The sequence below is a fragment of the Equus przewalskii genome, chromosome X (genome assembly GCF_037783145.1).
Source record: "Equus przewalskii isolate Varuska chromosome X, EquPr2, whole genome shotgun sequence".
In the NCBI taxonomy this organism is placed as follows: domain Eukaryota; kingdom Metazoa; phylum Chordata; class Mammalia; order Perissodactyla; family Equidae; genus Equus; species Equus przewalskii.
This window is the reverse complement of record NC_091863.1, coordinates 98978712-99001455: the sequence shown is the minus strand read 5'-3', so window position 1 is coordinate 99001455 and position 22744 is coordinate 98978712. Positions and strand designations below refer to the sequence as shown.

Sequence of the window (22744 nt, the reverse complement as noted above, 5' to 3'; positions counted from 1 at the left end):
TGAAGGAAAAAATTGCTTTTGGTTATCACCCACATCTGGGCCTGCTGGAGACAGCATGCTGGTAGATCAGCCCCACAATACAGAGGAAGAGAGGGTAGGAAAAAGACTGCATTGCCTAGTGGTCCTCAGCAGGATCCTTTCTAGTGAGCCTTTGCTTGTGGAATCGGCTAGTTAACCTTTGCTCTGGAGAGAATGGAGACTGAAATGCTGGAAAATCACATTAGCAAAATTTCTCTTTTAACCTTTTCCATATCTCCTTCCTTTGCTATTTTTGGTCTGACTTAGGCAAGCAACATCAAAAGAAGAAAATCCATCCACTCAAACTGATATGCTCTAAACTTCCATCCACACATCACCCTTAATTAAAAGAACTCAGAAAAGTCATGGCTGGGAGAACTCCACGGGCACCACATTTTTCCTTGTCTAAGTGAAGACTCCAGAATTCACTTTTCCACTCTCCCACTTTCAATCACATTATAATAGTCTTTACATTTGAAGAAAGGTTGTTCTTTCTTTCAAGCCAGCAAGTGCCAAGGTTATCACCTTACTATCCGTGTTGCTTTATCCAAAGCATATCTGGTTCAGAGAAAAAATACGTAGGGATTATGTCCTTCTAAACAATTCCACTCAGTGATGGCATGATTAATCCTAATGGTGTGTATGCTCTGGCTTTTGGGGGCATCAAGTCAGTTCTTTCTTTCTCCTTTCCTTTGTCCCAAAGCAAATCCCTTATGCCTGAGGCAGCATTATGAGTACTCAAAGATGACCCCATCTAGCCTGGTTCCAGCTACAGATTCACAGAGGCTACACACTAGTTTGGAAGGCTTTAGGGATGGCCATAGATGGGAAGAATCTATTCCACTGCTTGGTTTTGACTAATTCTGTTCCTCTCCTCTGCTTACCAACCACCTCAGTACTCTGTGTTAATAACAGCTACTATTTATTGAACACTTACTATATGCCAGGAATCATGGTAAATATTTTACATGGATAATCTCACTTAATATTCACAACAATTTTATAAGGTAGTTATTATCATGTTCACTTTCATTTCACAAATGAGGAAACTGAGGCTCAGAGTAGTTAAGTAATTTTCCCAAGGTCACATAGCTAGTTAAGAGACAGAGCGAAGATTCAATGGCAGGTAATCTAAGTTAGAGCCATTCTTTGCCCTCTGGTTCCTTCCAAACTAAGTAGAAGAAACAGCCTTCTACTAGCAAGGGTCAAACAGCAACCCCTCACTCCAGAGAGTTAGGTATAAAATCCAAGGGCCAGGAGTGAGTGTATAAAGAGCTGGGGAGCTCCAGGTCTCTCTACCCAGGAGAAAGCTCAACTTTTCTCATTGTTTTTGGTTCCTCATGTTCTATAGATCTACAGGCAGTAGAGGGAAGAATTGGGGACACTAATAGCTGGGACTGACGGAAACCAGGAGATCAAAGGACATCCTTAGTAACCCTTGCACAAAGTAGACTGAACTCTTGTAAGAGGCTGTGACATTTAGTCAAAGGGTTGACTAGACTCAGAGGTATGCCAGTAGTGGGTCTCTGTTAAGCTGTCATCATCTGGATGGCAAGAGACTAAAAGGATTATCAACTGCTAAGTGTCCCCAGGAAGCGGCAAGGAGCAGGAGAAGATGTATGCAGTGTGTTGTGGTATGGCAGTGCCTTCTCTCGAGGAGAATGGGCACTATGGAGTGCCTCTCTCCTCAGTTCTCTGGGCTCTTGACTCTGGGACTCACAGAGAAATCTCACTCATTAATGGCCCTGCAGTGCCCAAGGAAATGAAGGGGCTTCCTCCAGGGAGGCTCTGAGCAGTTCCTTGCTGCTTTTCTTTGTGTCCCTCCGTAGGCAGCCCCATTTCTAAGAGAAGCTCTAGGGCCTGCACAGCCAGTCCCCTGGGTGCTTGGCCCAAGTGTTTTGTTCTGAATCAACTGTCAGAAGACATGTGGATACCGCTTGGGCCTTTTGGAAGTCAGGGAGACTACTAGTATACTGTTTAGATAATGGGTTGTCACGAAAGAACAGAAAGGATGACTCATTTTGTGACTGGAAGCAGATGAAATTAGAGATGAAGATAGCTTATTTGGGAAAGAAGACTCTAGGTCTTTCCTTGAACCCATAGTCCTTAGATTATGCAGAAAAATGCATCTCTGAGTTCTTTGACCAGAGAGTACTTGAGTAGCTGTCACTCACAAGAGGCAAACTGAGTGGACAAATTTGGATGCATGGATGAGAGATGTAGCAGGTCATGGCGGTAGGCTGGTGATCTGGATGGGTGCTGTGATGGCTTTATTGGCAGAAAAGAATAATCTTGGGTTTGGGGAAGAGCTGAGAACTGTAGAAAGGCTCAGAGGGAAGAGGGCCGCTGTTCAGGAAGGAAATCTGGTCCCTAAAGTGATAAGAGATTTTACTTTTCAAGTGAAACTAGGTTTCTGTTTTTAGGACAAAAAGCTCAAAGGATTTTAAGCTAATGATTATATTGATAATAATAATATCCAATATGTGCCAGCCAGTATTCTAGGCACTTTATGTGGATTTGTGAATTATCTCATTTAAAACTCCCAACAACTCTATGAGGTGAGGACTGTTATTATCCCCTCCCCCATCTTATAATTGGGAAATCTGCGGTACAATGAAGTTAAGTAACTTGGCCCAAGGTCTCACAGCTAGTAAGTGAAGAGTTGAGATGTAAGCAAGGATAAGCCACAATTGGCTGAAAGCCCTGTCCATTGGTTTCAAGGATTCAGTAGTTTCACCATAGCCTTATAAATGCACGGACTAGATGAATATGAAGAGAAATTTCTAGATATAGAAGAATTTGAGGGGCTTTGTTTTGGATGATCTTTCCTCAGCAAGAAATGAAGTCAGACTATTACTAGAAGGGGAGGGCGTAGGAACTGGACAAGAGTGATTGATAGGGTGTCAAAAATGGAGGCCTCCTCAGAGACCATCCAGAAGAACCTCCCATTTTACAAATGATAAAAATTAGAACCAGAGAATGAAGTGACTTGTCCAAGGCCATCCAGGCAGTTGGTGGCAGAGTTGAGACTGGAACCCAGATCTCCTAATTCCTGCTCCATTGCTCATTTCACTCTACCACTAATCTCCCTACAGCTTTTACTGCTTCCCAAGGCCATAAGAAACATGGTATCACAAATGTGATATTTTCTGTAATTTACTTTATACGACTTCAACATAAATTGTGTGGTATATATGTGGGTTATTTAGCCTGAATCTACACCCTTGGGGTGGTCAGTTATCCTTATTGGGAAATACACAGTGCAGGACTGGTTATTTAGCATCTAAAAATTCTAATCAACAAGTTGTTATACAAGCATTTCAGGTATCTTTACCTCTGATGAATACCAGAGGCTTTGTTAATTAACATTAAATTTCCATTGGTGAAATCCGTAGTGTTTAACATATGCGGATTGGCTAGAAATATGGTAGAGGAGTTCTCAAACTAGCAAAAAGAAGATTTGGGAATCTTCCAAGCTCTATAGTGTTATCCCTTAGAAATGGTACCCTAAGTTAATGTGTAAATAGTCCTGTGCACAGCCACTAATGAAGATTCTTGGTTAGCTGCATCCTGCCACTAGAACATTGTTTTGTCTGCCTCAAGTGAACCTTCATGCAAGGTGCTGGTGCAGCACCTAAAAGGAAAGGGAGCTGGACTTGACTGAGCCTACAGAACAGGCTGTCCAGTTATTTTAATGCCTCCTTGCGATTACTTTAATGAGAAACAGAATTTTGTCTGAGACTTACTTTTAAACCTGGTAGTGAGATTATGGGGAGAAGACCTATAGCCTTCACTCTATGGCAGGCTCTTGATATCCAATAAAATATACCTAATGATTGTGAATGATGAAGTTGGCGTAGGTCAGTTTACAACTATACATCTCTATTTTGGACCGTGGTCTAAAGTTGGAAGCCTCTGTCTTGGGGTTTACGGAAAGCTCCTACCCTGGGTGAATGTTTACAGAGCCTTACTTGACCCAGCAGCCTCCCAGTTGTGGGCCTAGGATTTGCACGTATCAGAATCGGAGCAGTTTTCCCTATAGCACCCCCTAGAAGTACCTCTTCTGACCTGCTGTTAATGACCCTGTGCCAGCATTCTGACCTTGCTGCAGACCTCAGCATTGCCTGGGGGAAGGTTAGTCAGAGGTGAGCTGGCACTCAGCCATGAAAGGACACTGGATATATAACGTATGCATGTAGGACCATAAGTATGTGCACAAAGGAGAGAAAGTTCTGCCACACTGAGGTACCTTGATAGCACACTAAGAGAAAGTCAAAATAGGTTTTTCACTAAGAAGAGATTTTTCTCTGTTTTTCTCAGTATTTATAACTACCAGTTAATAAGGCTTCCCTCGATCAGTAACTTAGCTGCTAGAGGGAGGTGCATAGTGTAGTGCAGAAGTCAGAAGCTCACACCTTCCACCTCCCACTGCCCTAAGTCCTGTTGCAGATGTTTTGTTTGTCCCACAGTGGTTTAAAAAAATTGTATTTGAATGTCTTCAGGTAAGGGCATGGACTCTCCAGATTGCCACAGGCCCTACCATTCCACACCTGGACCAATTTCCACATTTATGTGATCTGCTTGGCCTCTGTAATCGTTTGAGATTTTAACCCCAGTTGAAGTTGAGTCCAGGCTCCAGGGGCAGGAAGATCGAAGAAGCCAGCTGTTTGACCTTGAGCTAGATGTGATATATATTTTGAACCACTTCTGATTCCTCTTTTATAAAATGAGGATGAGAGTATCTCCTTTCTAGTGATGTTGTGGTGATTCCGTGAGATAAGGCATGTAAAATGCTTAGTGCAGTGTCTTCCACGCCGTCTGGGTTCAATGAATGGTAGTTATTGTTATTTCAGCCCCAGTTTTAAAGATGTTGATGGCAAGGATGGCACAATGAATGCTATATAAACTGATTGCAATACATCCATTTTTGACAAATAACTGGGCATTTGCCATGACATCTAGTTTATAGCATGGCTAAGGACCAATCATTAGCTAACAAGCAAAGAAGGGAAGAAGCATTGTCAAAATGAAAATCATTTCCTTGTCTCTACTTACTATCTCAGAGAGCAGTTTTGCTTTGTTTACCTCGGAGACTATGACTTGAGGCTAGTCTCATAGTTCTTTCAAGTCTTGGATTTCCAACCTGAGAGCCAAACTCACTAATGCTTGCATGGGCCAATAGCACCTCACTCACAGAAGTAACACATGTGAAAGTGCCTGGAACAATGCCTGATGCTTAGTGGGTATTCAATAACTACTCAATCTGAATCCATATATCTCTCGTTGCAGTACAAGGGCTAATTAAACTAAAATGATTCCCAAATTGAAAGTGCTTTAGAATCACCCATAGAGCTTGTTAAAAAGGCCTATCCTTTTCTTTTCTGATTTAATACACCTGGAGTATGACCTAGGCCTTCATATGTTTAACAAGCATCTATGGTGATTCTGATGTAAGTGGTCCAATTCAAGAAACACTGTTTTAAATTAACCAACAAGTAGGTTTGGAAATAGCAATGAGATATAAGAATATTTGAGAATCTGTAACAGGTTCTGGCTGACTGTGGATGTTAGCAGGCTTTCTACCTTAAATTTACAAAAGTGTTCACCCATATACACATCCACGCAATTACTCCTCTGTGGGCTGGGTCCTGATCCCTTCCTATCTCATCCATTGCTGGTAGCCTGATCCTTTTCTGGCAGCTGTAAGGATGAGGGCCCTGGTTGCAATGAGTAATTGGCAGTGTAGATCAGTCACGGATAATTGGAAGGGGACTGTTTTTGATAGCAACAGTTTTTAAAAGGTTAAAAAAAAACCTCACCACCACCCATCAGAAACTGATTTTACTTCCGAAAATATCCCACAGTAATTGTGGGGAATCCAGAGGCTGAGAGCATCCATTGCAGCAAACAACCAAGCATGGAAGAGAAAACAGACTCACTACTATAAGAAGGGTGTGACTTGAAGGGTTAAAGGCAGCTAAAATCTTAGTGAATAAACTACCAGAATTTATCCACGGAGAGGGTCAAAAGTTGCAAAATAGACGAAGTGTATTTAAGGGACTCTTCCTCATCTTTGAGTCTCTCAGTGCCTCCTGAATGCCCACTATCCATTTGGTGCCCAACCTCCTTGGGTAAGTGCTGTGTTCTGGGTCACTTACCTGTCTTGGAAAACCTCCTCTGAGGATCTTGCAAGCTAATATGTGGTCTTCTGATCAAAGAATTATGGTCAAAATATTAACGGCTGAATAAGGATTTAACTCATTCTCTTCCAGATAGCAAGCTTGCATTTTACCACAGGCCTTCATTGCAGTTACACAACTATATGAATTTGTGGAATTTCAGACTAATGGCAGACTGTTCGGAAGGGCAATATTTTGGGTAATAGGATGCCATTTGGTAGTCCTCAAATGACACCAAGTGATTTTAATGACTTCCCTGGAGCAGTCTTCAGCTCAGATATGTTATAAAGTGACATTATTTCCCTTTCCTCCCCTCTACCTCACAATGAGTGCCTGGCACCAGCCTTGAAAATGGAGTCAATTTTTCAGGCTCCTAGGGAAGCAGACAGAATTTGGGTTGCATTGTACTTCTTGTTTCTAACCCTGTTTAAGGGAAGTCAGACAGCTGAGGAGCAGATGCTACATGCCTCCTTCTGGCATGCCTTGACCCAGAGAAGCAAAGTGGAAAGGCAGTTGGAACTGCATGCCAATCTTAGCTCTCTTGGGCAGGTTGTTTCTAACAGGGACACTTTGGGGTGTGGCAAGAAGCCAAGAAACTGTCATCCAGGCTCATGAGCTACCTCCTCTCTCAGCCTGTGTTCCAGTCTCCATTCCAAATCCCTACAAAAAGCAACTCTAAGTAGATACTCTCATCAGACATCTAATCATGCCACCTACAGACATGGCTGAAATGGACACTGGGTTGTTGGGAAAATGATAGGGACATCCTTGAGTTAGAATGAGCCAAATGTGTCTCTTATAGAACCTTCTTTGGAAGGCAAGAAGGCACAGATGTGGGTAAGAGCATGTCTGTGAGAGCCTTTTTCTTTGGTAATCATAGTCTCCCTATTATGGACTCATCTTACTCAAAGTGTGGTTTGAGTACCAGCAGCATTGGTGTTACCTGGGAGCTTGCGAGAAATGCAAATTCTTGGACCCCACCGCACACCTATTGAATTGGAATCTTCATTTTAACAAGATCCTCAGGTGATGAGTGTGCATATGAAAGGTTGAGAAGTCCTGTTCTAGACTGAACTGTGCCCCATAGGATTAAGGGGTCATTACCAGCTGTGTTTTCTCTCTTCATCCTTACCCTTGTTCCTGTGTCTCCTCCAAATATGGACAAATGATGGTTGTTTTGAGGACAATTGCCAAAGAAGTCAGTGGCAGTTAGGAACTGAGGAGAAGGGAGGTCCAGACAGAGGGATGTAAAACTTCTCTGGCCAACACTCAAATGAAAATCCAGAAGAAAGTATTCTGGTTATTTCCATTGGGAGGGAAGCCAGAGTGTACACTTGAGACAGGACAAGGGAGGGATGGGCGGGGGGCATGGAGACACTGCTCAGCTAGGCTTCCAAGTCCCTCCAGAGCTACTGTTTAGCACCAGTGAGGGGGATGCTGCCTCATAACCATTGCATTTCACATGCCATCCCAGGAAAGGAAACTTGCAGTCTGAGACCCAGCTTTCTCACCACCTTTCTTCCCTTCTATAGCCAGCCTCCTTTCCATGCCAGTGCATCTCCTGCCAATGCCCACATAGGCACCTTCAGACTCTACAACAGCCTCTTTCTTTGTTTTGGTAGTACATATAAAAAGTTTACACTTTTTAAAACCACTTTATTGAGGTATGATTGACATACAAAAAGCTGTACATATTTACTAGCTTAATAAAACGAATTTTTACGAACTTCGGCTGCTTCCCAAATTACCACAAAGGCTTTTAAGTTCAACATAGTGCAGCTGAACCTGTCCTATACCTTAGGTGTTCTTAACACCTAACCTACCATGTATAGGGAGCTTTTTACTTTGGCCTGTAGAGGTCTTCCATGACCAGGGCCAGCTGATCTTTAATTTGGGTAGAGTGAACAGCCACTCTGTGCATCATGTCCAGAAACACCCCTATTTGAGTATTTTTCTTTGAAATTGAGGCATTATGGTTCCCTTAATCCCTTGTTTTAAAGCAAATATTCCCCCATTAGGTATATTAACCCCTTATTAGCCACTTTCAGCTAGATCCCTGTATTAGATAAAATGCTGTCACCTCCAAAGCAGAGTGCAGGCCTTCAGGAGGATGGACCAAGAACAAAGATATTCTGATGGAGAAGGAGCATCAGGTCTGGAAAAATCCAGAGCAGAGCACAGTCCCTAGGCGTCTATTGTGGATGGGATACCAGAATCAGGGGCTGGCCAGTTAGAGACCAGCAAAAGGGCATGAGCTGGGCAGACAGAGCAGGAAGGGGAAATAATGGCAAGAGAAGAGGAGGTAGAAGTGTGAGGAAGACAAATTCTGTTCATCTTAACCTTTTGTCAAGTACTGACCCCCTTTTGGTACCGGGCTGCTGCTGTAGCTCAAGGCTCATCCCACACACAGGCAGAGGCTATTTGTATCTCTGTCTGGAGCCCAGACATTTCCTGAGGAGGGAGGGAGTTTCTTTTGTGTCTGCACAACTCCCACACTCCTGTTGAAGAATACCCATCGCCCCCACCTAGGGTTTTAATTGCACCCTCCTATGGACATTTTATCTAATTAGACCCAAAGTATCGAAGCCAAAACTTGATTCTTTTTAATGGACCAAGTAAAGTATGCAGCTAATTTTCCTGCTCTTCAAAGAAGATAGAAAGTTTTATGAATGGTCCTTCAAATATATTTGCAGTGTCAACCTAACAAGTCCAAAGTTAAATCATCTGAATAAGCGTGTTTATTTCCCTCCCCCAAACTTAGGAATTCTGTCTTCTAAAATTTCAGCCCTCTCTTAAAATCCATGCTTTTAATCCTTTAACCAGTTGTATAAAAATGACGACTCTCTTAGCCACAAAGGAATACCAATAACGATGCCTCAGCAGCTTCACTTATTTTTCAATCTGTTCAAATGAAATCAGCCAATCACCTCTGACTACCCATAATATTGAAATTTAAAAATATATCAGGAGCCAGAAACATAATCAAAATCTCAACCCACCCCTACTATTCTCATTCAATCTTGAGGAGTAGGGAGGGAAACGCAGAATTAAGGAAACAACCTCAGCGGCCGGCCCTGTTGCCCAGTGGTTAAGTTCACACACTCCACATCAGCAGCCCAGGGTTTCACTGTTTGGTTCGGATCCTGGGCATGGATATGGCACCACTCATCAGGCCATGCTGAGGCAGTGCCCCACATAGCACAACCAGAGCTCTCACAACTAGAATATACAACAATGTATTGGGGGGCTTTGAGGAGAAGAAGAAGAAGAAGAAAAAAGAAGATCAGCAAGAAATGTTAGCTCAGGGCCAATTAAAAAAAAAAAAGGAAACAACCTCTGATGGAGGCAGAAGTGGGGGATGTGGAAAACTAGTTTCATTTTAAGGAAAAATGTTAAAATTGCTGAAAGGAAGAAAAACCATGGCTCATTTGGCAGTAACCATACATACAGAACAAAATAGTTTTCTGTGTTCCTTCCCCTCAAACCCTTCCTGTCCCCCGCCCCCCCACCTCCACTTAGCAGATCAACAGGAAGCTGCTTTCTAGGGGAGGTAAGACACTTTGCGGGAGGCTTACCTTTACAGCCTGCTGATTGCCATCTATTTTTATGGCCCAAATGAACAGCATCACCTTTCTCCCTCCTCTCCACATAAAAAATAGATTTAAAAAAAACCCATAATAAACCTTGTGAGAAGGTGACTTAAATCTTTGACTGGCACCACTGAGGCGACCTCTTCCTGCTTCAGTGGGCTAAGCCAGCTGGCCAGAGAGGCTGAGAAGTGAGCTAAGCCAGTGAGCTTATTGAAGACTGGCCAGCAGACAGAGGAGAGAAGGAGAACAGCAAAGGTGCAAAGATGGGGGCGTGGGGGTGGGAAGTGGAGCTAGAGCAGTAGACTTGGTTAGTACAGGAAGATCTGTTTGAGGGCAGGAGCTGTGATATTGTGGGTCTTCAACCTGGTTCCAAAGATTACATGAAAAGGACAAACACGAAAACAAAACAAAACCCACCAGAGAGCAGAGAATAGGATCAGGGAAGACATTTCCTTCCCAAATGGACTTAAACAGTTAAATGGATCCTGGCAATTAGAATAATTAGATAATTAGATTGTGACTCTGTGGGCAAGAGACGGAAACCTGTCTCAGCTAAGTACACTTGGTAGCGAAATGCACTCAGTTATAAAAGGAGCATGCTCTCAGTTAGCAGGTGTATTTCAAATGGCTTGAAAAAAATTAATGGGAAAAAAATTTGCGGCTGATGAGTTAGATTTAGCCAGCCAAAGGTATTTTGCCTGGGGATCCATTAGAGCTTACATTCCTAAGTCTCACTCTCAGTCCCACCGTCACTATTGTGCCTTCATCAACAGATTTTTATTTAAGCCAATACGTTTAGAGCACAATTCCGTGGTGAATAACCTTTAAGGTTACATTTGCCTTTTTCTTGCCTTGCAAACAGTACGTAATCCAGAGCACATTTGTTGGCTATAAAGGTGTACAACAGCAATTTTTGCAATGACAGTGCGGAGAGGGAATATGAGATCTGTGTGCTAATGAGCTGACACTGCAGAGGCTGGGGCGATGTAGTGTGGAGTGCACTACAAGTGCACAGCAGCAAGACACAGGAGGGGACTTCAAGGGAATCGGAGGTGTTTCCTGAGGAACCAGGGCAGCAAAGCAAAGCCAATGGGACCCAACAGTCCCTTGATCTTTCCACATCCCTCAAAGCCCTATGATGATCAAATCTGTTTTTTTAAAGAAGAGAAATGTAACTTAAAACATGTATGCACATCTTTTTTCATATATACTGATCATGTGTACATGGGTGCCTGTGTGTGTGTATGAATGCATGTATCATGAAATCATTAATATTCAAACCATCCTTCTTTCTGGGGTTATCTAGCTAACTTGAAAAGTAAGGCAATTAATCCTTATGAAATGGGGACATGTGTTCTGAATCAGATGAGTCTCTTTGATAAACTTCTATTCACCTCTGAGCTGAGATCCCAAATGAACCACCTTTCAAAGCCAGAGAGGCTTTTATTGGCCTCAAGACACCGAATGAAGTTGGAACCTGTCTTAAGCAAACCTCTTGGGGGCTATGCAAAAAAAAAAAATAATTGGTTGCTGGTGAAGAAGAGTCTTTAAATAACTGATGCCTGCGATTCATTGCAAGGAAACCCTCTGAATACATTGGGGAGGGGATGTAGAGAGAGAGCAGAGAGCAGGGACACATACAAAAGGCATTACCCTCTATTTGTTCTTTGGATATTTGTTTACCTGCATATCTATGCCCCCTGAAAGTGTGTGCCTGCCTCAGGTTTGAGGGCGCAGGCAAGAAGATGGGAATAAATCAATTCGAGTGCTAGGGGAAGCCGAGACTAGGAATTCTGAATGGGAACAAGGGAAAGTTTCTTTAATTTTTACTATTCTATTCTATATTGAACCAGATAGGTGGGGCAAGTGACCAGATTCGGACTCATCTGGGGTTTTCTCAAATTCTCCCTAGGTCTCTAGAGAAGGGCAGACCAGATGATCTAGGGATTTTTTCTCTGCATGATAGTGCCATCAACTGGAAGGATGGAACCTGGGTCACCTGCCAGGCTCCAGTAGTGAACCAGTATTGTATGCCATCTGAGATATGTGATCTTCACTTCCATGAGAAACAGAACAATCAAGGCCAGGTGGAGAAATGAGCTACACCTCCAGGGTTTCCCTGGCCCCATAAAATGATTGTTTTCTGCATTCAGAGACTATCAGACTGTGGTTCAACTAGTCATCTTTCTCCTACTAAGCTTCTAGGCAGCAGCTGCCGGGAGACAGCTTTGAGATCTGGCCTCCATTCAATGACTGTGACATTCAGAGAGGACTGTTTTGGGGACCAGAGAAGATGACAGCTTTCTTCTGTCTTCTGAGCTGTAAAGTCTAAGAGTGCAACAGGCAGCCGGGTAGACATTACTGGTGTCTGGATATTTCTCCCATGTGTCTCAGTGTGTGCATACGTGTGTATTTGGCATAATTAAGGCCAAGGTCATCTTTTTGTTTTCTTTGTCTTTTTCCCAGTGAGCCATACCCCTTATCCCACACTTTCAAGCCCCCAGCCATAACCCAGCCTGGTAAGCTTGTAAGCAGAAGTGATTTGGGTTTAGGGTGGGGGGTTTTGATCAATTTCTTTTCCTTTCATGGTTGTTCCTTTATTACCCTGAGAGGTAAGCGTTAAGGCAACTCAACACCAGTATGGGTGACTTATTGCTTCTTCTCAAACCTGAGCTTTTCACATGGCAAGGATCATTTCCTGATTGATCCTTGAGCAGGGTTCTAATGGCCCTAGGCTGGTGAGTGTCAATCTGATTTGACCATAAAAAACAGGACCAAAACCCTTGGAAATCAATCATTCCTGAGAATTCAATTGGCATTCTTATCCCAGTCATCAGTGGAAAGACCCTAAAGTGAATTGAAATAAATATTATTTGTTATTAATAATAATAAATCCTGGTAGTTTCATGTATTTGGTTTTAAATCTGTTCTAATTGATACTTAGGAAGCTTCATTCGAGATTCAGCCTCTTGACAAGATCCCAGTGCTGCAGGATTAAGAGTCAGATGTGTGTTGTAAGAGCTGTAGAGACAGGCTGGGATTACGGAAATAAGATGCAAAGTATAGACAGACATTTTGTAACTTTCACACTTAGCTGGAATTAATAAGTTCCTATTTTTGTCAATGTCGGAAAGCCAAAGAATGTCAAATACAGAGTATCTCAGAACATGTTCATATAAGGATCTGTACCTTCAGCTAAAATTTTCTTAAAGCTGATAACTGTCAAATTTTTTGCAAAGTACTTCACTCCCATCCCCTTGACCTGAGTCTTTAGATTGAAGGAAGCTATACCCTTGGAGATCCTTTCAACAGTTTCTGGAACTCACATATCCTTTGAGGCAGAAAAATTTAAAGAAAGTCATATACAAAGTTTCACCCAACCAAACACAAATATCATTTCTCCCTTGAAAGAAAATCAAAAAACAAAAATTCCAAACTACACCACGATAAAAGCAAAACATATTTATGCCATCATCAGCCTCATTGTTGTGAAAACTTTTAGTGAAATAAGCTCAAATGAAGAATTCTCAGTCTTTCTCATCAAACATTCCATTCAAGAAAAACCTGTGTCCAACAGGCTATTAGTCATTCGGGTTCCCGTGGTTTTACTTCTCAAAATGTCCCCTTTCCAGAGGAACAATCATAAGCACAGGGCACAACTAGGTATTTCAGAAGTGGCTTTGGGGTGATGAAATTCCTCACTTTTGACGTTCAGTTTTCCTGCTGCACGCCTCCCCCTCCACCTTTGCTCTAAGTTTGTCCTTAACAACGAGGGGGGTGAACAACATTAGGGGAGATGATAGAACAGAAGGAGCTTTCTAAATAGTCACCTGAGCACTGTTTTCTCCCTTCATCTCAGTTTGCCAGGCATTCATCACTTGTAATCAGTTTGTAGTCTTATCAGTTCCTATCAGAGCTCTCTTGGTAAGAAAGGTGATATTCTAGGACAGAAGGAGGCCAGGGAACCCAGACTGATCTGTCCCTCAAGGTCACCTGTTTGCAGAACTTCTCATATTTGGCTCCTATAATATTAGGCAATTGTCAAATTCAGCTCATTTCTACAGTCAGGCGCTAGCTTTAACAGTCAAGTAATGTACATCCTGAATTGACTCAATCAAGAGGCTTCTTTTTTTAATCCCATCTGAAGAAATTTCCCTGAACAACCATGCTATTTTTTCCAGCCAAGAAAAAGGAGGTGTGGGGGAGGGAACGCCAATTTAGTAGGGAGGAAAATAAAACTTTTGCATCAAACATTATTCACAACAGAGTTTTGTTCACTGCCTTAAGTCCCTCCCCCAGCTGGATCCTCCAGAGTTGATGTATGCCGCATAAAACCTGTATTGACTAGAGCCCCTAAAATGTCTACTGAGGCAATCACCCACCCCCAGCATATATGCAGACCCCAAGTCCCACAAGCAAAATGCAAATGAGGTCCCCAAGCTCCCAAAGGGAGGACAAGCAGATCTACTTACAAGCATTAGTCACAGAAAAACTATTGGAGGAATCCAAGTGATCTACGTGGTAATTCAAATGGAAGGGCTTCTCGGTGGTGTTCTGGTTGGTGTTGTATAACTGCACGGCAAAGCGGAAAGCGCTGTGCTCCTGCACCGTGTTTCTCATGAAAAGTCCACCTATAAGCAAAGGGAACCGAGATTTGGCTTGTGTCCCCCCAGGACGGGTTAGAAATTGGGGAGCACTACAGATACGAGATATCCCTCAGTGGTACTGGGGTGCGCGGTGATGACTGATTTTTCAACCTGTGTGTCTTTCAAGACTCTTGTGAAGTCAAATTTTGGACAAGAGAAACCTGGTTTTCCTTTAGACTGAAGAGGAGAGGCTGCAGAGAAGAGGGGAAGGAAGGAAGAGGGGGCTGCTTTGGGGTGGGACGATGGAACCCAGAGTGGGACTTGGTTCTTTCTCAGGCAGTAGCTTCCTCTCCCCCACCCCCCACCCTAACGCCCATCTCCACAAGCTGGTTCATCTTTTCCTGGCGCAAAGGGAAAGGCTGGGAAGAAAAACAATTTCATTTCCCCTATCCTGTTCCCCATAGCCACCTCCCTCCCTCATGACAATAGAGGGGTTTAGTTCAGTAATGGCAACAATTCTAACTTCTCCACTTGTAAATACAGACAGAAGCTGAGAGAACTCCCTCCCAGCGCCCGGAGCCTGGCTACAGACAGACACAGCGGCAATTCATGAATTCGTGGTCTGCGTGACTTCGCTGCTCGCTGGCTCAGCTCCTTGTCTCACTCCCGCCTCCTACCCCATCCGCCCCCCACCCCGGTTGCTGCCCGGGTCTGCGGGATCCAGAGTGGGCTTCCGCCTGCCCCCAGCACTAGCCTGTCTCCGGGGAGCCGGAGACGTGGGACAGGGCACCCCGGGCCGGGTTACACGCCCTGGCGCAGCCAGACAGGCAGCATCACCCTGGGACAACTTCCAGCGGCGGCACGCAAGCCATGACAAAGTCCAGAGCAACGAGCCGAAAAGCCGCGACTCTTCACCCCTTTGCAGCCTTTCAGCCTCCTGCCTGCCTCCCTTGCTCCACTCAGCTCGGAAAACCTGGCAGTCCACCCCCGCCCCCTGCCCCAGGAGACCCTTCTCTGGTCCCCGATGCTCCCCAGACCAACAAGCTCTCGGGGCTCAGATCCCCGCGATTCCTGCCCGATCCCCGTCCCCCGTCCCTTCCCCAGGCCATGCAGGACAGGGACCCACGGCCGCCGTAGCCACGCCAGAGCAGTGGTCTCGGGTGCAGGAGAGCCCGGCTCGACTGGCTGGCTCACTTGCGCTTACCTATGCTGATGGTGTTGGGGAATCCTCCGTGAGAATGACCCAAAAGCCCCAGGACTAAAAAGAAGACCGCTCGGAGCACGCTTTGCCCCATTTTCTTCTGCCTGGCCATGCTACGCCTAAAACGAAGCTGACAAGAGCATGGGCGCAACTCGGGAGTCGTCAAAATAATAATAGAAAAAGAAAAAGAATTCGCCGGCTCTTACACCCCCTCCCCTCAACTTGCTCTCGCTCACTCTTCCTTTCCACCCCACACTAGTCCTCCTCCTCCACCGCCTCCTCTCTCTCTCTTTCTCTGTCTCTCTCTCTCTCTGTCTCTCTCTCTTGCTCGCTCCCTCTCGAGCCCAGGCTCTCTCACACCCCCTCCCCGCCCCCCACCTCACTTCTGTCTTCACACCAATCTGGAAGGCGGGTTCATTGGCTGCAAGCTTGGTTCGCCAAAGCGATCTCTCTCCCTATCACTAGGAGAGAGAGGGAGAGAGAGAGAGAATAAAGACCTAAAACACAAAACAAAACAAAAAGGAGAAGATATCGAAAAACATAAAAACAAAGAAACAAAAGAAAGAAAGAAAGAAATTATAAAGAAAATCTGAGACTTTTCTCCCCCAGAAGATGGTGGGTCTAAAGAGGGGATAAAAGAAGCAAAGAGCGAAAAGGCTCAGCGCCGGTGAATTGGGCTCTTCCAATTGGGCCGGTAGGGGGATATTGATCAAAGTTGATCTGACGTGGAATTAAAGCCGCACACCGCTTAGCTCCACTGCAAACTGCAGCCCCGGACTGCAAAGCCTCGGCGCTGGCGTTTGTCAACACGAGAGACGGGATCAATAAAAATACACTAGTCCTCACGTGGACCAGCCTTTCAAGCTGCAACCGGCCCTTTGAAAAAAGGAAAAGAAAAAAGCTGCATTGCCTCTGCATTTGTGTGTCTGTCTTAAAGAAGGGGGGTCTTACGGGGGCGGTTAGTGGGTACTCCAGAGTCTTTGTAGAGACTCGGAGAAGCAGTTCCCATCACAATGCGCCCAAAGATGCTGCGCATGCCCGGTCTGGTCGTGCCGCTCAGTTTTTACAGCAGAGATCCGAGGGCGAGTGAACAACCCCCCCAAGTCCCACAGCTTTGGGAAGCGAATACCTCCCCTTACCCAAGTGCTGAGCTGGGCTTGACAAGAGGAGGGGGCAGTGATGGGCTGTGTGGGGCTGACTGCTTTGGAGGATGTAGAAAAGTATGTGCGTGGAAGTTATAACTAAAAGGTTAATGAAAAGGGCTCTCAGTCCCACCGACTAAAAGAGCAGAGCGGTGTGGGAATGAGCTGCGATAAGGATGGAGAATGAAAGTTAAAGTTGGAGGAAACTGCCTCTAGCTGCCTTGCTCCCTTGGTGTTGCTTCTTCACATAGCAGCCTAGGCCCCTGATTGATGACCCCAGAGGCTATCTGTTCTCCCCTACTCTTCTTTCACTCTCTGCCATAAGGGAAGGAAGGAACTTTCAAGTCAGACAGTGCAGCCTGGATCTCAGTTTGGCGGTGGTCCCCTCCACAAAATTTTGTGGAAGAACCTCTTGGGCTATAGACTCCTCTCCCTAGCTATTTTCTCCAGTGATGAGAAAAACATAAGCCTCTTTATCTCCCAAGTCTTTCACTCTTACTTCACCTACTCTGAAAGGGACAGATTTTATCCCTCCCCACACCAGCTATTCTCCTTTTCCTCTCCTCTGCTCCTGGTCTACCTGGGAAATAAACCTTCCTGCTGGTGTACAGCAAACTGGTACACATGGGTCAGGGGATACAGGTCAGGGGCCCAGGGGCCCTACTGGTACACCAATTACTTCAGAACTTTGGATTTGGCATGACATAAGTTGGAGCCTGGAATAGAAAGTTTCCAAACCCTTGAGCAAGCAGAAAAATGGTTCTAGGCTCTTCCCAATTTTTTATCCATTCTAATAATACAAAATCTCTTCCTACCCCACCATCCATGGAAATCTTTTGTCTCCATTTCGATAGTCTGTGGCTAGGAGTGAGGAAGAAACCTGGGAGTCACAGGAGCCTGAACTTGCAAGTGGTTGGAACATTAGAGCAAAGAGGGTAGCCAGAGACTAGGCTGGCTGTCCCTTGACAAATGTGGGGAGTGAGATAGCATGATCAGGAAGATAGGCTTAGGAGACAGGTCCAGGTTCAGGTCTGTATTCCATCACATAGAGGCAGTGTGTGACCTTGAGTGACTTTCTTAGTCTGAACCCCAGTTGTCCCATCTGCAAAGTGGGAATATTAATATTTTTCTCCTTATAAAGTGGTTGTGAATTGAATAAGGATTAAATAAGATAGTGGATGTGAAAGCATCTAATTCAGTGCCTGTCTCACAAAAGAATCAATACGTGTTAATTTCCAAACTTCCTTTCTTCTTTGTCATCTTTTAAAAATGTCGTTTTCTCCCAAAAGTCTCCTCATGCTGTCAGCCTCCCCTTTTTCCACCATCCCTCAAACTTCAGACTCTGTTACCAATTCTTTACCAGTGTTCCACGTCAACCTCTTCCCATCGTTGCTCCTCAAGAGCCCTAGGAGACAGGAGAGAATCTAGTAGATGAATCTTTACTAAGATTCCAGTGGCAAGCAGTGACAATTTAATATTAAAAGTGACACATTTAGAGAACCTCTACTCTGTGTCAGGCACTGTATGTTCCTCCTTTTACATAACATAGTTGTGTTTTAATAGGACTCTTCAATGCATTGACCCAAAGGAATAACTCTAATGAGGAGTTTCAGTTTTGATTTCAGGTGGGTGGACAATATATTTTGGATGGAGGTGGGTGGCTTTCACCACACCTCACTTCACTCCTGAGGGTAATCAGGTCCCCATCCATGCTTGGCCAGCCATGAGAAGAGGTGGACAAAGAGATTTGTGGCCATCTTCACTGTCATCTGGCTTGAAGAGTAATGGTGTGGTTCAGTAACAAAAGATGAGAGGAAGAAAGGCATTTCAGTGCATCTGCACTTGAAAATCCTCCACTGAATTCATCACTGTAAATGGCACTCATCCTTTCTGTTTTCAGTCTCCCCTGCCCACTGTCTTTTTCCCTCTCTTTCATCTGCTGCCACTCCTTCAACTTTTAGCTGTCAGTGGCAGTTGTTGGCAGAATTGGACTAATCCCATCTCAGCCGGCAGGGACAGAATGGTGGACTAGGCATATTGCTGTTGCTTGAAAAGCCTGTATAATGCAAGCAAATTCTTTTGCAGTCGATCCCTCATCCCATAAAGCAGTGAGACACTTTTTGAACTTCATCTTTAATTTTCCAATGAGGAGCTAGAGATTGTATTAGCAGCATCATAGCAACCAGAAGTTGCCAGCAAAACCCTAAATCTAGCTCTCCCTCTGTGGTTAAGAGGTTTCCCTGCTGGATTCAGGATTACCTGCTAGTCTTAAGGCCCACGGTTTGCACTTTTAAACGAGTTCTGTGATACAGTTTAAGCAGCAAGAAAATAATTCATTGCAGTTCTTACTGAGAAGTTGTTTTGTATTCTTTCGTGAGATGTTAGTCAGGGCACAGGGAAGACACAGGAGAGGGCCGGAAAACAAAGTTTATTATATTCACAGGTCTTAGAGAAACAGCCCCTATATGCCACAAAGGGGGGCCACATAGAGGGAGCTCCAAGGGAGTGGGCTCAACAAAGCAGGTGGGGAGTTGAGAGAGAGACAGAGAGACAGAGAGAGACCCATGGACAAGTGCCTCTACTGGGGGTCAGAATGGACTACACAAGCAAAAGGCATGAGAGGATGTCATTTATGTATTTGAATGTCACTAGGTCACAGTCAGGAGAGGACAAGAAAGGGATCTTGAAGCGGGGGCCAGCCTCATCACACTGGTGCACCTCGTCACCTGGGCGGGTGCTCACAGCCTGTTTGTGGGGATGTTGAGGCAGCATAAAAATATGAAATTTTAAAATTTACAATACAAAAGTGAAAATAGTACTTCTCTTCATGAGGTTTCTGTTTGTTTCAGGCTTGGGATAGGGGCACTTGGGTAAGCGGAAGGAAGTGTTGGCCAGTGGACTTTGGAGAAGGGATCTATACTATACATTGAGCTTCATACTTGCTAATTTTGAAATTTCTTATTTGCATATACTTGCAAATAAGGAAAATAACAACAGATATCATCCTGATTCATTAGTAGAAAAACTGCCATACCGTTTAAAGGTAATGAAACCAAGATACTATATCGTTTGCCTAATGGAAAGATAATTCAAAGTTGAAACTTTGATTTCTTCAACAAACATTTAACCACTTGCTGTATGACAGACTCTGCTAGGCACCAGGGATATAAGGAAGCAAGACAGTTTCTATGATTTCTATGGTCTTGTGATTCCATGAGGCGGGATTTTCTTAGGGTCAGGAAAACTGTCCTAACTTCAACTTACACTCTAATCAAGGAACTAATCTAGGTACCACTGATTTTTTGTGATTCTTTCTTGTACTTCTATTCCTGGATTCTTTGGGAAGAATAGAGTCCAGCCATTTCTGGAGACTCAGATTGGGTGTGACATCTAAGAAAGCTTGGGTCCTCCATCTTACTTGTCTGTCATTCAGTTTTCTCCATTATGTGACCCCCTCCAGAAACCTCTGTAGAAATCCTTTACATAGGTGTTGTCCTTGGTGTTGCTGAGCAAATCAATAGCCCTGAGGAGCTGAAATTCCAGACATGGGCCTACTTAGAACTGCTTCTGGTGGAAGTATAGGTGTGGGTCACAGGAGAAGGTTTATGAACTTAGGTTTAATGTGCCCAGGATGGATCCATAGCAACTTCCAGGAGGAGACAGTCACACCAAGTGAGCAGTGGCCATGTTTATCTCAAATTGTTTTCAGATTGGCTTGCTTTTCATAGATGGTAAGGGTGTTTAGAACTCACTTTTTGTCCTGAAGACATTTCCAGGAGCTGTTTTGGGGCACAATTACTTGGAGGTGATCTTTCACTTTTGGTACCCTTCTTCCAAACATTTCTCTCTGGACTAAGTACTTTCACACTGCCTTCTTTAGGCACTCTCAGGGCTGGTGACCATACTCTTGACCCCGTCAGTTCCTATATCAGTTAGGATGCTTCATACTTCAGATAAGACAAACCCCACTAAAACTGGTTCAAACAATAAGGGAGATACATTGACTTATAACTGGAAGGGACAGAGGTAGGACTAGCTTGCGGAATGATTAGACTCAGTCATTCAAAAATTTTATCAAAGACCTAATTTCTTTTCCTCTCTCCTTTCTACTTCCCACATGATGGCAAAATATCTGTAGTATTTCTTGTCTTCACATCTGCATCATACCTTCTTGTATCATTGATTCAAACTGAATCATGACCATTCATGATCAAATCTTGTGGTCAAGTAATATCATGCTTAGACCTGAATTACTTGAACCAATCACCATGGCGTGGGAAAATAGGATTATGCCCCATCCATAGAGCTGAGAGTAGGCAGTAGAGTCAATCCTCCCCCACCCCTCACCAAACCACATGACTGACACACCGTGGGGGAGGGAGATATGGAGGTTGGGAAACAAACACAATAACCACTAAAATCTCTATCTTCCCAAAGGCCTGCTCTTGAGAATTGTGAGTGGTAATAATTTTACTCTTGAATCAGGCCCCTGATGACTTGCTGAAATGGCCTTGTCTTTGGTCCTTTAGAGATAAACTGCTCAATGGTGAGATCTTTGTGTTACTTTGGTAACTCAGCCCCCAAAATTCAGTTCATGATGCATCTGCCTGATGTTAAGTTCTGTTCTTAAGTCATGTTATATTGAGTGTCCAGGGTGAGAAACTAATACAGAAATAATTCTTTTTCCTAGGGGTAGAAGCAAATAGGCTTGCAGATTTTTTCACATAAGGATATAGTGACTCCTCCCCACATCCTTCTCAAGGTAAGCAGAGGTCTAGGGTATTACTCCATAGACTGTGAAACTGAAGAATCAGAGAGGTTAAGTGAACAGCCCAAGATCACACAGCCAAGTGGTGGGAAATGGAGTTTCTTATTCCTCTAGGGCTTTATCCACCAGACCAGAGTCTCCTTCATGCTGTGAGAGAATTGAATTGTAACAAATATATTCTGCTGGGATGGGTACATCTTAGCAAGTAATTATCCCCTGGTGGGCTCTGAATGGGCTTGAAAACTGCAGATGGAGATTACATGGCTTCCGGACTCCCGCTTCTTACAAAGTGATGTTCTTATAAGCTGCAATGTCTCTCTGATGGGAAGTGTTAATTTATTGTGAATTATTCCAGGTTACCTCCCAAAGATGATATTGTTGACATTTTTATTAATATATACTTTTGCACCCCTCTGAGAAGGTTAGCAACTGTCACTGTGAAACAGCATAGGCAAGTCAGGAGGAAATTAGCTCCCAACGTAAAACTGACTCTGCCTCCCAGCTCTCGTTGGGGAGGGGTTGTATGTTTGAGCAGATTTGAGAATTTTATTGAGGAATTCTGAGTGCCAATTGGTTGAGGAGTTATGCTTTATACTCAACTGGAAAAGCCTTCATGTTTTGAGTACTTATGAAAATTAGAAACTGACACCAGATTTGGAAAATCACATGACTGTATGACTGTGAGTCAGTATCATAGCATATCACACGAAGGCAAATAGACTTTTCCCTTTTTGAGGTGTTTGTATGTGAGGGAGTGGTGATGGGGTTGAGATAGGTGAAGCACATGTGTTACATTGGATGAGTGCTCCAGTTATTCACTCCTTCCTGAATCCATACGTTTATCCTGGCCTCAGTTTGGGCAGTTTATTTCTCTGCCACTTAACTTTGGGCTTCGTCACGTGACTTGCTTTGGCCAATGGCATGTGGCTAGAAGTGTCAGTGCATCAATTTCAGCCTGTGTCTTAAGAAACCTCATGCATTTCTGCTTGCCATCTTTACCTTTGAAGTGCCACCTTTGCAGTATCCAGCTAGTTCGCTGGTCCTCAAGAAGGATGAGAGACATGTGGAGCTGAACTGCCCCAGTTGGCTCACGGACCTGAAGGTGAGAGCAGAGTCATCTCAGCTACTGTGGTCTGTAGCAGAGCTGCCCAGTTGAGCCCAGTCTAGATCATCTGAACCACAGCCAACATGCAGATGGGTGAGAAATGATAAATGATTGTTGTTTTAAGCCACTAAGATTTTGGGCTAACTAATACAGTA

General features: G+C 44.1%; 1 protein-coding gene across 9 annotated transcripts in view; it reads right to left on the bottom strand.

The window, feature by feature from the left end:
• Positions 1–16261, bottom strand: part of GRIA3 (glutamate ionotropic receptor AMPA type subunit 3) — a 271951-nt gene extending 255690 nt beyond the window's left edge. For 8 of the 9 annotated variants that reach the window (XR_011536230.1, XR_011536229.1, XM_070606090.1 and 5 more), the window contains exons 1-2: positions 15578–15711; positions 14260–14418 (exon numbers count right to left, since the gene is read on the bottom strand). Coding sequence is in view for 7 of the 9 variants with exons in the window: in XM_070606090.1 (XP_070462191.1) it covers positions 14260–14418; positions 15578–15686 (268 nt within the window). In the remaining 2 variants the exon portion in view is untranslated. Of the gene's footprint in view, positions 1–14259; positions 14419–15577 lie in introns of all 9 variants that reach the window. The other variant, XM_070606087.1, reaches the window with a different exon arrangement.
• Positions 16262–22744: the final 6483 nt, after the last annotated feature.